This window comes from Danio rerio, chromosome 24, assembly GCF_049306965.1.
Source record: "Danio rerio strain Tuebingen ecotype United States chromosome 24, GRCz12tu, whole genome shotgun sequence".
Lineage (NCBI taxonomy): Eukaryota > Metazoa > Chordata > Actinopteri > Cypriniformes > Danionidae > Danio > Danio rerio.
Window position 1 is genome coordinate 5486079 of NC_133199.1, and position 17333 is coordinate 5503411.

The window sequence follows — 17333 nt, forward strand, 5'->3', positions numbered from 1 at the left end:
TGCCATGAAAGCCAAATGTCTCATGAGTTTGTTGTTATTGTTTCCCCCCCCCTGATAACAAAAAAAACTACAAAAAAATATAAAAAAAAGCAATAATAGTAACAAATCTAAATTGAAGACATGGCTTGATAGTTTGTATGTACTGTATATTGATATTTTGTCTTGTCTTGTGTAATTAGCGGAGTGTGGAACATTCCTTTCCTGGCCCACGTCTACCTCATAAAGGGTCAGACTCTGAGAAATGAGCTTAAAGAGAGGAATGTCTTTGTCTTGGAGAAACTGGACCCTGATATGGCCATGTGCAGGAATGCCAGAGACTTGGTATGACCGCTCAAGATTTCATTTTAGATAAACAACTGACATAGCATTTAGAAAACAATAGTTTAATTAAGCTTTGGATTGTCAGTTTAATATCATTTGTTGCTTTGTTATTATTTTTTGTTGAGACTATAATTTTTGGCTATAATATGTTCAGGTTAAGCTCTATTGACAGCATGTGACACAAAAAAAAAAAATAATAATAATAATAATAATAATAGCAAGACAAAGACACCAGGAAATCTGAAATTACATAGTTTCAAAAGTATACTTACACATTTTTATACAGATTATCATAATACTTTGCAATAAAATTGTATTCAATAATCTGCCATTAATTATTATAAACATTGCTAACATGGAAACATGATACATAAACATGGTCATCAAACTATTTTATTTATATATATTTTTATTTTGTTTATAAATAATTATTTTTTTATATTATATTATATTACATTATATTACATTACATTACATTACTTTATATTATATTATATTATATTACATTATTTTATATTATATTATATTATATTATATTATTTTATATTATATTATATTATATTATATTATATTACATTACATTACATTACATTACATTATTTTATATTATATTATATTACATTACATTACATTACATTACATTACATTATTTTATATTATATTATATTATATTATATTATATTATATTATATTATATTATATTATATTATATTATATTATATTATATTATATTATATTATATTATAAAACAATTAGTCACAATGTGTCAGATTCTGTCAGTTGAGTTTAATGTTGGGTTCAGACTACACATTACCAACTCTATTTTGAAATGATGTTGTGAAAAAAAGCTGAAAAAAAGCACATAAACATCAGTGAAACATACATGAAACATTTTTTTTAGAATTAAAAAGTGAGATTTTTTTTTTTTTTTTTCACGGTTGCATGCATGAGCAATCCAATTAACATTCAATGTTGTGGTGATTGTGGTGGTGAACAATGGCAGGAAAGGAAGGTTCGAAACCAAATACTTGATTGTCCTGTCTTGCATGTCACAGTGGATCACAACTCTTATAGAGAAAGCACATAAACATCACATGAGCTTCACATGTTAAAATAACACGTGGAACCTGGAACACAAGTGAAACACACATGGAACTTTATATGTGTAAACGCTGATCACAAGATTTGTTCTTATTTTTTTTTTTTTGTGCATGAACATGTTCCAAAACCACATAATTAATTGGTATATTATGTTTCACGTGTTCCACATTTTATGTGCCATAATGTGTTTTCTGTTTCTGTAAGGGAACCTTTAAACAACTATTTACACATGCTCTCATTTTAAAACTATAATGCTAAATGGCATGAAATACCATCAGTCTACAGAGATTTCTCAGTATTTCTCTGTTGCAATCGGTAGATCACAATGTAACTATGGTATAAATACAGCACTACAACATACCAAAAGAGAGAGATCGACTTAAAAAAGTCTTTTACCTGTTTAACAATGATTTGATCAGCTGTAGTTTGAAATTACGTTCTCTTAGGGCTTATTATGCGGTCTCTGTCGCCATCTTGCAGATGAACATTGTCAACCGTCTTTGCTTTACTCCTGTCTCTCATAAATTTAAAAACATTTAAAATAGTCACTATCCTTACAAATAAACTGCATAGATGCAATCTGAACAACTACATTCTGGACTAAAAAAAGCCTCAAAAAGTACATTATGTTGCCCAACAGCAGCAATATTTGTCAAACTGTAGAGTGTCCTCTGCTTGTTTCTGTATGAGGGCGGAGTAATACACAAAGGTAAAGGGTTAAGGGGCTGGACAAGTGCTGTTACTGGCAGAATATCACACGGCTATCAGCCAATCAGATTCAGGAACCAGACAGAACTGTATATACAGTTAATATCAGAGTTATTAGACCCCCTAAATTTTTAGCCCCAATTTCTGTTTAACAGAGGCCGCATTTTATTTAAAAACATGTCTAAAGGTAATAGTTTTAATAGCTCATTTCTAATAACTGATTTATTTTATTTTACTGATGACAGTAAATAATATTTTATTAGATATTTATTTCAAGACAGTTCGATACAGCTTAGGGTGACATTTAAACTAGGCAGGTTAGGGTAATTAGGCAACTTAAATACAGTATACAGTAAATGTTGCAACTTATTTTATAGCAGTGTCGTGTTCAGTAGACTATCGAAACAAATATCGCTTAAAGGGGCTAATAATTTTGTCCTTAAAATGGTGTTTAAAAATTAAAAACTGCTTTTATTCTAGCCAAAATAAAACAACTAAGACTTTTTCCAGAAGAAACAATATTATCAGACATACTGTGAAAATTTCCTTGCTCTGTTAAACATCATTTGGGAAATATTTAATAAAGAAAACTAAATTTCATATATGGCTATAATATATTTCTGATGACAACACAGCCAGTATAAAACATGTACTTTCGGAACCCATTATTTACACTCTTGTTTACAGAAGTCAGTCCCTATAGTTACAAATAAGGGTCTGACGTATTTCTCAGCTCTTATCTATAATCTAACCCTGCAAATTTACATTGCATATATATATATATATATATTTATATATATATATATATATATATATATATATATATATATATATATATATATATATATATATATATATATATATATTAAACCATTTTATAAAATTACTGTAAGGCTAAAATTATGAATAGGGGATTTGCCATTAGTAAGTTGTACCATTTAATTCAAAATACAATATTCAACAGTTGAAGAGAAAGTGAAAAAAAATATTCAACATTGTTCTAGGAAATAATAGCTGTTGTTCAATATATTTTAAGACAACTTTTAATCCACTTCAGTGTGTCTAAGTTACTGTATGTTCAGAGGTGGCTTCATATTTATGTATAAACTAATCATGCTAGTTGGTTACATTCTGCTTTTGGTCATGTCAGTGCTTTGACGTCTTGTCCATCAATTGTAAATAGATTAGGTTAGGTTACTTTATTTATACCCAAAGGTAGATTCGGTTTGCAGTCAAGAGTCCTAATCTCTTAATGAGAGCCACACAAAGGAACTCACAGCACCACAACAAATGAACATTAAGACATAAAACATAAACGTACAAACAATTATAAAGAATAAATTAATAATCACTTCAAGTGTCCAGATGAATGTTTAAAACGATCTAAAATATACAAGTCACCGAAACACTTCTGCTTTATTCTATGCCTTATTTAATTGTCTAATGTCTAAATACCGGCTCATGTTAATACATCTCAGCATAAGAAATACAAGGCTTGGCGAATGTGCGTGTGAACTGGTCGAAACGCGTGTGAATTGAGAGCTTACATACAAGATATTGTGTAGTCTAAACCCAACACAAGTTAAAATAGTGGTTCTCTGTTAGTTTGCATATGATTATAGTCTGATTTCTCAATGCTTTTAAACACTGCTGCTGCACGTCTGTGATCAAGATGTAACTGGCAAGTATTCAGCATATATCACTGTGCTGTTGTGAATGCCTGACCTCTCTGTCCGTTTATGGCAGCCTCTGTGATGCATTCAAAGTGTTCTCTGCTCCAGCGAAACCCCATCATCCTTTTCCTCGTTCCCTTTTTTTCACATCCATCATTTGACCTTGAACCAACATGTCTGGACATGCGCTTTTAGCCCCTCCCTAAACAACCTATAACATTGATTAACAGTGCTGTCTTTCTAACTAAAACACTTCCGATCTACAACTCACCTCATAGGACACTAACAGCAGTAGTGCACTGCTAATGACCAGAAGATCAGCTTAAAACTTCATTAATAGTTTTGCTGAACAGACATCTGTCTATAGATACATGCTTTTGTCATAGCTTCCCTAATACATTCATTTCTAAATCTCCCTGTATCTCACTGTTTTTGTCTCATTATATAATTCACATGGTGCTTTTCCTTCATTTTAGACAGTACATAGAGAAAGAGAATCTCCTTCTCCGGAATCATTCCATATGCTCAGATCCCCAAAGGTTTCTTCCTGTTTTGATTATTCTATCATGTATCGTTTAACGTTTTAAAGCAAGGTGTCGCTCTTCCAAATGATACCACGTACTAATTTACTACATGTTGCTGTGATTGATGTACATTTTGGTCAACTAACATATCCAGTTCATAATTTTGTGCAATATATAATGTCAGATTATGAAATATGTAATCCCAAATTAGATGTGCATGTGGAAAAACCATAAACTCCCATTTTATACCCAATGTGGTTGGCTTATGGCTTTTCTATTCCATAAATTCAGATGCATGCACTGATGGGTGTATAAACACTTGAAGTACCACTAAGGCCAGTTCGGAACACATTTTGCATTGACAGATGTGTTCAGCTAACCAGTGGAATCCTTTGGGAAAGCGATGTCATTGTTTTGAGTTTGATAAGATACATCTGTTTTATTTATTTATTTATTTTTTTAATGGGGTCATCCTGGACAAAGCACCATATATTATATACATGTACACAGATACTTCATAAAAAGTCTATATCCCTCTTGGGGTAACTGATGGAAAGGACAATAATGGATCTAATAGATTTCCTGTCTCATAGTTTTCCCTTGAGTAACATCTTCCCTCACAAGGCCACTTTATTAGGTACACCTTGTTAGTACTAGTAGTGTAGGCCATATCGACTTGATAGCAGAAGTCAATGTTCAAGTTCCTGTCTCTAGCTGACAGTAGTTGCACCCGGTTTGGTCTTCTGCTGCTGAAGCCAATTATTTTTGTGGTTTGACATGTTGTGAAGGTTGTGATGTTCATGATCAGAGGATATTTGGGTCATGTTTGTCTTTCTATCAGTCCCAATTGGTCTGGTCATTCTGTTCTCACCTCTGGCACCTAAGTCATTTTCATCAATCTTTGGACATCTCTGTTGATTTCAATTTCTAAGCAATATTAAAGCAATTTCTATTACATATTAAGCCCAGTGAGCAACATAGATTCCTTGGCTAAGACAAAGGCTGTCAGTGAAAATCTAATAGACGTTTACCAATAATCATCTATTGAAATTAATAGACCGATTTGGCAAACTGCACATGTGTAGACAGTCATTCTCGCCTCTTTTTCTCTAATCCGATGGTGTTGAGCAATGTGAAATTGATTTAATTTGAATCCAATGGCGTTTTGAGTTATGAAATTAACACCGCTCGAACCAATGGTGTTGAGCATTGTGAAATTGACACCACTTTAATCCGATGGCGTTGTGTGTTGTAAACTCAACACCACGGTAATCCAATGGCATTGTAAAATTGACAACGAAATAATCCAATGCTGTCATGCTTTGTAAACTTGACACTGATCTAATCCAATGGTGTTGTGTGCAGTAAAATTGACAACAATCTAATCCAATGCCGTTAAGTGTTATGAGACTGACACCTTTTCAATCCAATATCATTGTGCATTGTGAACCTGACACCACTCTAATCTGATATTGTTGGGCCTTGTGAATGTGGCACTGCTCTAATCCAATGGCATTGTGAACTTAACAATGCTCTAATCCAATGGTGCAGTGCACTGTGAAACTGACAGCACTCTATTCAGATGTTGTAGAGTGTTGTGAAATTGATACAACTTTAATTCAATGGCATTGTACATTGTACAATTAAAACTGCTCTAATCCAATGTTGTTGAGCACTGTTAAAACTGACACCACTCTAATCAAATGGCGTTGTGCATTGTAAACTTGACAGCAATCTAATCCAATGGCATTGTGCGATGTAAAATTTACAACACTCTAATGCAATGATATCAAGTGTTATGAAATTGAAATCATTTTAATCTAATGGCCTTGTGCTTTGTAAAATTGACACTGCTCTAATCCATGGCGGGGTTCATTTTAAAATTGCCACCAAACTAATCCAATGCCATTTGTGCATTTTAAACTTGACACCGCTCTAATCCAATATTGTTGGGCTTTGAACTATTGCCGCTGCTCTAATTCAATGGTGTTAAGCATTGTTAAAATTCACACCACTTTAATCCAATGGCGTTGTGCATTGTAAAATTGCCTCCTCTCTAATCCAATGCAGTTGTGTGTCGTAAACTTGACACTGATCTAATCCAATGCCATTGTGCGATGTAAAACTGACAACGCTTTAATCTAATGGCGTTAAGTGTTGTGAAATTGACACCTTTCTAATGCACTGAGCTTGAGCATTGTGTAAGTGAAACTGCCCTAATCCAATGGCATTGTAAACTCAACACTGTTCTAATCCAATGGTGTCGAGTGTTGTAAAAGTGACACCGGTTTAATCCGGTGGTGTTGAAAGTTGTTAAATTTACACCACTCCAATCCATTGGCATTGTGTATTGTTAAAACTGACACCACTCTAATCCAATGGTGTTGTGCATTGCAAAATTGCCACCTCTCTACTCCAATGCCTTTGTGCGTAGTAGTAAACTTGACACTGTTCTAATCCAATGCAGTTGTGCAATGTAACATTGACAATGCTCTAATCCAATGGCATTAAGTGTTGTGAAATTGACACCTTTCAAATCCAATGGTTTTGAGTGTTGTAAAATTGGCACCGCTCTAATCCAGTGGCGTTGAATGTTGTGAAATCAATACAACTCTAATCCAATGGCGTTGTGAAATTGACAACACTTTCAAATCCAATGGTGTTGTGCATTATGAAGTTGACACCGCTCTAATCCAGTGACATTGCACCATAAAAATACACAAGAATAATCGTCCGTGACAAAGTGAGTAGGTGTGTTCAACGGCAAGCGGTGCTATTCATATAATATTACATGCACCTGGATTACTCCCACAACACAGATATACTCTGATCATTCTGTCGTACTGGGGGCCACAAAGAGGGCCAAGCATATTTTTGAGGGACCGGTGCTACTCTTCCAGAACTGTCCCAGGTTAAGATGTCTATTAGGCTTCTTAAAACAAATGCTTGCTGGAAAACCAGCTGATCTGGCACCAACAACCATGTCATGATCAAAGTACCTTAAATCCCTTTTTTCCCCATTCTGATGCTCTATTTGAACTCTGTCATTGTCAGATTGTCTTGACCTTCTAAATACATTGATATTTTTGTCTATTTAGACATTTGCGTTAGTGATCAGTTGAATAGGTGTACTTAATAAAGTTGGCCTCTAAACCATAGTAGAACAAGTAACATAAAACTCACCCTCACAGACTCCATGACTTCTCTCAGCCTAGGTACAGTACTTGTGTAACAGTTGTTAAATTTCAGGTGTTTGCATTGGATTCAACAAATCTGCTAATAATTATGATATTTAAGCAAGGCTTGTTTTGGAAATGCCTAGACTGAGAGCAAGTCTGGATCTACCCACACTTACATTTGATGCAAGAAACCCTGCTTCTAGTATAGTAAAGAGGAATGCCGATTCCTGAATTAGCACTTTTCCCAGTCCTTCCCTGTGTTCCAGTTCAATCCCCTTTCACAACTTTCTCCAACATCTATCCTCCATTTTTTAATGAACACATAATATCCCACACTTGTTTAATGCTCACTTTCTTTGAGTTATTAACATTGGACTTTGTCCATTGTAAATATTATTTGTAATATCTAATGTCTTTTAATTTTTCACCACAGGGACTTTTCATGTATCTTACAAATCGGCATGAGTTTGGAAGGCTTATTTCCACTGCCAACTACAACACTTCTCATTATAACAATGATCTCTGGCAAATTTTCGAAAATCCTCTGGTGAGTGACTGACTGGACGATTTGTTATTGAACACACTATCAGAGCACAGAAGTTTTTCTTCAGTTGTTAATTTGTCATCAACAATGAAGTAGATTAAGCTCTGAGTGGGTAAACATTAGTCTGTGCTGTTTTCTATCTGTGCTTTAGTCTGTCTGCCAAAGGAATGCAGAGCAGCAAAACACTGTTTGCAGTGCAGGTCAGTGAATGGACTTGACCTCTAATCCTCTTTCTCTTTCACAGGACTGGAGAGAGAAATACATCCATGCCAATTACACACGAATATTCACTGAAAACCTCTTGGAGCAGGTATTAACAAACGTATAACTTTGAGAAAATGTTGTGTGTCAGTATAGTGATGGTTAATATTACAGAAAGAAACTCTGTTCAAACTCTTTTGGGAGAACATTTGCTAGATGCAGGAGGTCCCAGGTGCAGATCCAGTGGTTTTTCTACATCCAACCGCCAGTAGCTTGAACTTTGAGGGTAGCAACTGGCAACCATTGGAGCAAGACCAGTAGTGGTGTTAAGAACGTGTATGAACAACCACATTTCTGCTAATTTCCAGAAGGTTAAATACAAAAAGGGCTCTAGAAAACCAGTGCACGTTAGGGTTGGAAGCAATAAAATGTGGGTGGGTTAGTCCAGCATTTCAACCCGGAAAGGTTGTCTAGGCCTTGAGCTTGGAATAAAGCAGGGGTAGTGCAGGTTAGTGCACTAATAAGGCTATTGGTGTTGACAATGTAACAGATGTACAATTATAATAATGACATTCAATTATATTCCAGCTTGTTTAGCTTACATTAGCCACATGTCGAGTGTCATGATAAAAGCGAGTATGGCACATTTCCACAGCCTGTTTTGGACATTACTGGGTCTTCCACAGGATCAAGGGTGGGCATATCTCGTGTTTCAACAAATACAAAGCAGCCTAGCTCGCCTATTTTTCACAGCGAATGGTTGCTGCCCAGCATTTCTTGCTTGACATTTGCAGAAGTACGAGAAATGCCCACACTTTCTGATGCTTTTAACACATTCTCTGTGCCACTTTTGTCCTATAATACACTCAGTGACCGTTTATGCTAAAATAATCTTTATTTATGGAGAAAATTACAAAGCACTGCAGTGTTTGGCTGTTCTGTGTTTGTCTGAGATAATTAGTCGACCAAATTGTGTTTATTCCATACAAGCCTAAGCTGATTGGTCAGTTCTTGTCACGTGACTCGCGGTGGGCTCGCGGGATTTAATCAACTGAGTGCATCTGGAAAGCGCAAGCACATCATGCTGTATGCGCGCACAAGCCGCACACCTCCATTGGAAGTAACAAACTTGCGCAAACTCTAGAAAAGACGCAATATGCGATCTGCCCCTGAGGCCGTTGTGATTTGTGTCCTCCAGCAGTTGATCTCCATACATGCTGGATTCACCTGATTTGTTGACCAGTGGGTTGCGGATCTATTTCTTGGCAGTTTGCTGGGTCTTTTCCCCTTAGCAAAGAAGCTTTCCAAAGACATCGGTTTCTTACTCATTTTGCTGCTTGTGAGTTACATTTGGGCGCTCAAGTGACCGAGATGTAAGCGAGAAACTACGGTAATTTTTCAAACTAAAAGATTGTTCCAACCCATAATAAATATAACGGAAATAACTAACAATTTCTTGTGAGGCCCGGTACCAATTGATCCACAGACTGGTACCAGTCTACTGCCCAATGATGTAATGCAGAACAGTTCATGCATGTTATTCAATTCAGTTATCCCTAATAGAGTAGTACTGATGCCAATGTTTAAATGAGTTGTATGAACTGATCAAGTAGGAACTGTGAAGATAAAATATGGCCTCAAACATGAGCTCCAGCTGAGACATGGGAACATCTAGCAGAAAAATGATGCTGAATCATTGGGCTTGCTGGCCTAACATGAGCTATGTGTTTGCTAGGTTAAATTCCAAAGCCTAGAACTAAAAGGAATGAGTTGTTGGCCTAAAAGTGGTGAAACAATTCGTGGAATTTATTAAAGGTCTAAACCACAGGTGTCAAACTCAGTTCCAAAAGGGCCGCAGCTCTGCACAGTTTAGTTCCAACCCTAATTAAACACACCTGATCAAACTAATGGAGTCCTTCAGGCTTGTTTGAAACCTACAGGTAAGTGTGTTGGAGCAGGGTTGGAACTAAACTGAGCAGGGCTTCGGCCCTCCAGGAATTGAGTTTGACACCCCTGGTCTAAACAATGGTGTGTACTGTATATTCCTAAAAAAAAGAAGTCACAACTGTGTAACCTCTGTAACTTATTTCAGAATCAACAATACATGATTTAGCTGAAAAAAAAATGCATCTGTGGATGTGAATAAATGTGACATTGCAGAAGCTTATGGAAATGATGACATACCAACTATGTGCTGTACCAATGCTAAAGGCATTTAGCATTTAGGCTAAAGGCATTCTCTGAGCACAAACAGTTCCTTTGTATAATAGGCACTTCCTGTGTGTATTGCCTTTTCTTGATGAATCGCTCCTCAATTATAAGTCACTTTGGACAAAAGCACCAGCTAAATGACTAAATGTAATGTACTGTAAATGTAAAGGTGGTCCAATGACATAAAACATGTGAATGGGCAGTTTAATGATGTTCAAATAAATTATGTGGGTTTTGCCTGATTTCACCTTTGCACGACAACCCCACTCTCATATTTGCTTTACTTTCGATTTTTTAGAATAAAACTGAATTGTAATATTCAAACTGGAGCTGGCTGTCGAGGATGAAAGTTTGGCCTGATAATACTGAGCACCTGTTTATGTTTCTACAGCCGTGCCCAGATGTTTTCTGGTTCCCTGTGCTCTCGGAGAAAGCCTGCAATGAGCTGGTGGAGGAGATGGAAAACCACGGGACATGGTCTGGTGGAAAACACGAGGTCAGATAAACCCGCTGGCTTTTTAAACAGTCTGCACACTTTGTACAGGATCACCCATGAATAAAAAAAAAGTCACGCATAAATAAAGGAAATTCATTGTTATTCTTAAAAAAAGGAAATGGATATATTTAGTCTACATAGAGTTAAAGTCAGAATTATTAGCCCTCCTGAATTATTAGCCTCCTGTTTAATTCATGTTTATCGCAAAGAAGATTTTTGTAATACATTTTTAAACATAACAGTTTTAATAACTTATTTCTTCTTTGCCATGATGACAGAACATAGTATTTGACTATTTAGGATACTAGTATTCAGCTTAAAGTGACATTCAAAAGCTTTAAATTAAGTAGGTTAGGATAATTAGGCAAATCATTGTATATATAATGCTTGAGGGGGTAATGATATTGACCTTAAAATGGTTGTCAAAAAATTAAAAACTGCTTTTATCCTAGCCATAATAAAACTATTAAGACTTTCTCCAGACGAAAAAATTATGTAGGAAATACTGTGAAAAGTTCCTTGCTCTATATAACGTAATTTGGGAAATATTTGAAAAAGAAAGGTGGAAATCAATAGATTTTCAGTACACAGCAGCACAACTGCTGATAGGGTTTTTATCATTAACTGTTGACTGATTATTGTCCTTCTTTTTATCTTCACAGGATAAGCGTATCACCGGAGGCTACGAAAGCGTCCCGACAGATGACATTCATATGAAACAGATCAATTACGATCAGGAATGGCTGCACTTTATCAGAGAATTTATCTCCCCTGTCACTCTCAAGGTTTTCTCTGGCTATTACACCAAGGTGAGACCGTCTGCCTAGTCTAGACCCAGACATAATCATCTGCTAAAGGGATAGATCACCTCCAAAAAAAAAAAAAAAAGAAGAAAAATGAAGCATCACTTGTTTATTTTCATACCAAAACGTGAAAGAAATGTCCTGCTTATCCATCCAGTATAATAATAGAGAATGCAAACAATGGCATCACATAAAAAAGATGCAAAAGAACGATACTATGCAAGCGTTCTTGATGTACACAAAGCAAAACGTGCTCATCAAAAACACTCACCCTTAAACATATCTCTGCATTTATGATATTATTAGAGAACATAATGATTCCAGATAAACAGAAATGCATCACAAAACCTTCTCTGAGGGAAATATAGTTGCTGTTGTGACATCAGCAAATTATCATGTTTTGCTGTTCAAGCAGAGATATTTAACTCAGTGAAGGAATTTCTTTTATTTCTACGCAATTCTTTTCATAATTATTATCCACCAAAATTATCCAATAATGTGCTTTTTTATAGCAAAGTAAACTGGGATTAATTTAGGGGGGGTGTCTCTCCGCAACCACTACCAGTGAGCATCATTACCCACTTGGATGATACAATGGCAGCTACAGGACTATAGCGCCAGTGTGCTCACCACACATCAGCTATTGGTGGAGTGGAGAGACTGATGGAGCCAATTTGGCAGATGGTGAAGACTGGGAGGCCATGATGGGTAAGGGCCGATGTAGGAAATTTGACCACGACAGGGTTACACCCCCTACTTATTATGAGAAGTGCCATTAGATCTTTAATGACCAGAGAGTCAGGACCTCAGTTTAACATCTGAAAGACAGTGCTCACTGACAGTATAGTGTCCCTTACTATCCCTATACTGGGGCATTAATATATATATATATATATATATATATATATATATATATATATATATATATATATATATATATATATATATATATATATATATATATATATATATATGTGTATATATATATATATATATATATATATATATATATATATATATATATATATATATATATTTATTTATATATATATATATATATATATATATATTAGATGCATTTTAGCCTTTTATTGCAAAGGATATTATTTAGACATAAAGTGAAGTTGGAGAAAGGATATGGATATGGATAAGTCAGAATGCTTTTTACAAGGCTATTAGCTTTGACATTTATTTTTTATAGTCATAGTACAGTATATAATGAGATATATAGTGTATATCCCACCCACTGAAGCCAAGCAGGGCTGCACTTGGTCAAAATCTGGATGAGAGACCACATAGGAAAGCTTGGTTGCTGCCAGAAGTAGTATTAGTAAGGCCAGCAGAGGGTGCTCTGTGGGTCTTAATACCCCAATATAGTGAAGAGGACTCTATATGTGTTTCGGATGAGATGTTAAACGGAGGTTCCGACTCATTAAAAAATTCTAGGATGTCCCTCAAAAAAGTGTAGAGGTTTAATTCCGGTATCCTGGCCAAATTTGCCCACTGGCCTTTGTTCATCATTACCTCCTAACCATCCCCATATCATAATTGGCTCATCCCCACCAATCAGCTAGTGTGTGAAGTGTGCTCTGGCGCATTATGGCTGCCGTTGCATCATCCTGCACACTGCACACTGGTGGTGGATGATAAAAAAAGGGTCTTTGAGTGTCCAGAAAAGTGCTATATAAATGTAAGGAATTATTATAATTATTATAAATATTATTATTATTCATTAATTCATAGACTTACCTAATTAATTAAGCTTACTTTTAAAAATATATATTTTAATGACATTTTATTATTTATGTTCATCTATTTTAAATTATTTATTTAAATTTATTTTTAATTTTATTACATTTTGATCAAATTTCTTTTTATTAACTTATATAGTTATATAATTAAATTATTTATTTAACTTTATTTTAAATGATTTAAATCTTATTTTTTTGTATTTATCTATAGCAGAGGTACTGACTTATTACATACCACAATATTTTTAAAAACTGTAATTATTATTATCTTCTTAATATACTTGAAGTTCTTCCCTCCATTATTTGACTCATTGACTCAAATGCAATATTTTAGCTGTTGTTTACAGTTATTATTTATAAATAGGCCATTTTCTATAATTTCAACACATTTTTGTCAGCCACTGCAATTGTACAAATGTCCAAGGCTTATTACAGCAGCCAACTCAAACACATCGCGAGATCAGCTTTATTACCCTAGGTCTCCAGTTGACGTGGCTCATGCAATGAGTCAAGTCACCTTTTTCTCTGAGTAATTTTCAGCTTTCCGTCTCTCGCTGTTCTTTGAGCAGAACTCTGAACAACTGAATGAGCATTGTTAGCTCTCTGGCTGATTTGACTCATGGAATGTGAACTCTATTTGGCACCATGAGGGAACTTTTTGTGGGTCAAAATAAAAGGGAGTTTACTTTAATTTACTTTATTGTAAGCTATTATTGACTTGCTTTTTATCTTTTATCAAGGTAGAACTTCAGAAGAGTTTACGCAAAATTCTTCTAAACAGCATCTGTTTAAAGGGGTCACAGGGTCACTTTTGAAATTATTATGTTAATTTTGTAATAGTATGATTCGGGACAAAGAGGTGAGGATCCAATCGCAGAGTCTTTATTACGCAAAGAATGGTCAGGCAGGCAAGGGTCGAGCACAGGAGCAAATAGAATCAAAAAGGGCAATGCGAAAAAGTATTCAAAACCTGGCAAGAGATCGGTAAAGGCGGCTAACATCCAAAATCAACAAACAAAGCAAAGAATCAAAAAAGGCAAGGCAAGGCAAGGAGAAGTGCTTCATAATGCTACAGGTACAACCAGACTCAGCAACTAGTGTGAATGGGTGAGGTGTATTTATAGTCCTTGAAATCAGTGATGACAAGCTTTAACTGTGTCTCTGTGTGTGTAATCATGGAAAACCGGAACAGGTGTGTGTGTGAGGTGCATGACGGGATTTGTAGTCCATTTGGTGGCCAATTTGTAGTTCTCCAGCGATCTGCAGTAGCTAGATCATTGGTGACTGTAACAAATATATTCCTTGATGTTCACTTATAATGATATTAAGGTTTTTTTATAAGTATATTTAACATTTTTATAAATATAATAATGTTAAGAAAAAAACAAAAGTACAATGCACCGGCAAAATGACAAAAAAAGTTTTTAAAATGGGAATGGAGATGAGTTATATATACATTTAAGTTAAACAATACTCCCAGGGCCATTTTTTATATCGAAGTTGATAATTAGCCGCACCATATCGGCTTTTCGTATCATTTCATTTTTATGAGATGGGTTGTTAGCCCAAAGCTCAACCCCCAACCTGGAGGACTAGGACATACATATATGCACTACAGACAATTTAGATCACCCAATTCACCTACAGCACATGTCTTTGGACTGTGGGGGAACCTGGAGCACTCGAAGGAAAGCCTTGGGAACATGGGGAGAACATGCAAACTCCACACAGAAATGCTAACTGACCCAGCCTGGCTCAAACCAGAGACCTTCTTGCTATGAGGTGACAGCGTTAACCACTGCGCCACCGTGTTACCCTGAACTATAAGGTTATTTTTTTGTAATAAAAAAGTAAATACAAAACACAAAACAGAATTAAATGCACAATACAATGTAAGCACTAATGAAAATCTTTAAAAAAGCAAGTACAGAACTCATCGCAGCAAAGTAGTGTGTATTCTTGGTATGCTACACTTGAACTTTACATTTTAGCTATTCTTTGCAGAAATATGAGCATTTTTTTTCCTTTGATGGCTTAAAAATCTCAATAGATCAAGGCAAATTTAATTGATCATGTCACGACTCATTTAGTAGCACTTAGGTAGTCCAAACCTTTCCATATCTTCCAAATCCACATGAATAGTTTTATGGGATCGTTTTATACCCATTTAAACTATGATCTGTTTTTTGCATGGAAAAGACTTTGGAACTGTAAAACTTTGAATCACAAGTAAATCAGACACATTTGAGAGGGTTTTATTTGTATCTCTCTTCTTTCCCCCCCAGGGCTATGCGATTATGAACTTTGTGGTGAAGTACACTCCAGACAGACAAGCCTATCTTCGACCACATCACGACTCCTCAACGTTCACCATTAACATCGCTCTCAACAACAAAGGCTTAGATTTCCTGGTAAGTTTGAATAATATTAGCCTCGTTATTTTTCTAAAATAGGCTTAAATACATCTTACACCATGTCCTAACTCCACGTGATGCTACAACACACAATAAATGGTATTTTTAGTATTATAAGTATTATTATTATAAAAGTATTACTATTTCTGCAATATTGCAGCAAAACAACAGCATAAACTACTATGACAATGATTACCTCAGGTACTGATTATGTGCTTTATTAAGTGTTTAATGCTACCAATGTGACTTAAAATCCATTTTGCATGACATTTACAGCATTGCCATAAAGCAGCAGCAAATACCAGCAATAACTAGTAACATCCATCACTCATTAGCCTATCAATAATGTTAAAGAGGTTTACTGTGTATTAATTAGATTAAAAAACTTAATTTGGTGTGGACAGTCACTGTCTCTGGAATTTTGTTGCATTGCAGGTTGTTGACTTACATGTTAAGCCTTTTCAGAGGTGCAATATAGAATGATTTATTTCAAGTGAATGACATGGCGCTAATTGATAGTTTGAAGTGCTTAAGAAGATTTACATAAATCTCTAGTAGAGTTTAGACTCTCCGCCTGAGCCCAGACTTGACCCGACCAACTCGCAGGCTGGATTGAGCCGATATTTCCTGCCATTATCTACGGGTCGGGCCGGGCCGGGCCATGATCAAGCATTTGTATTTCTTTTTATTTTCAGTCATTACCTAATTAGCCTAATTGGGTGGAAAGCAATGCCATAATTCAAAATATGACATGAATATTTTAGCAAATTCAACCTAAGCAACAAGTGTGTGGGTCTACAAAGTTGCACAATTCGCAATGCATGTCATGCGCAGCAACACTCTAGCTCCTTCAACAGCATCTCTTCCACTGGCACACATTCACAGCACACACACATTTAGAGTTGAAGCAGGACGTGCACAGCATATATATGTGTATCTTATCAATGCATTTATTTAGTAAAATTGCTCATTTTTACTGTCTTTCAATTCAATATCAATGCACTGTCACTTTAATTAAGCATAAGCAGTTCCCAAGTTCGAATCCCGGCTCGAGGACATTTCCCTACCCTACCTCCCTCTCTCTCTCTCTCCAACTTTACTTCCTGTCTAAATTACGGTTCTATCTAAAAAAGGACAAAAATAAATCTTTAAAAAAAACATAGACGTCGAAAAAAAAAACAAAAAAAAACATTAAATTGTGCTCATAATTACAGTTAATGTGTCGGACTGGGTCAAGCTCAGACACAAGGTGCACAGGCTTGGGTAGGCTTGGGTTGGGCTAAGCTCTAACCTCTAGTAGTAGCCATCATCTGATTGGTTCAGACACAGCGGTAAAGGAGTCCACACCATTTTTCCACCTTCCATATCACATTAAGCACAGCTACACTCTCAACAAAATCCAAAATA

General features: G+C 35.5%; 1 protein-coding gene and 1 long non-coding RNA gene across 7 annotated transcripts in view; one reads left to right on the top strand and one right to left on the bottom strand.

Moving 5' to 3' along the window:
* The window catches only part of plod2 (procollagen-lysine, 2-oxoglutarate 5-dioxygenase 2), a 77971-nt gene that overhangs the window by 58123 nt on the left and 2515 nt on the right, over nucleotides 1-17333 (top strand). For 2 of the 4 annotated variants that reach the window (XR_012399050.1, NM_001089464.1), the window contains 7 exon segments: nucleotides 180-321; nucleotides 4280-4342; nucleotides 7940-8053; nucleotides 8295-8360; nucleotides 10854-10958; nucleotides 11621-11767; nucleotides 15798-15923. Coding sequence is in view for 2 of the 4 variants with exons in the window: in NM_001089464.1 (NP_001082933.1) it covers nucleotides 180-321; nucleotides 4280-4342; nucleotides 7940-8053; nucleotides 8295-8360; nucleotides 10854-10958; nucleotides 11621-11767; nucleotides 15798-15923 (763 nt within the window). In the remaining 2 variants the exon portion in view is untranslated. 4 annotated transcript variants of the gene reach the window in all.
* LOC137489281 (uncharacterized) overlaps nucleotides 1-17333 on the bottom strand; it is a 380491-nt gene that overhangs the window by 33659 nt on the left and 329499 nt on the right. The gene's annotated exons all lie outside the window — the stretch shown is intronic.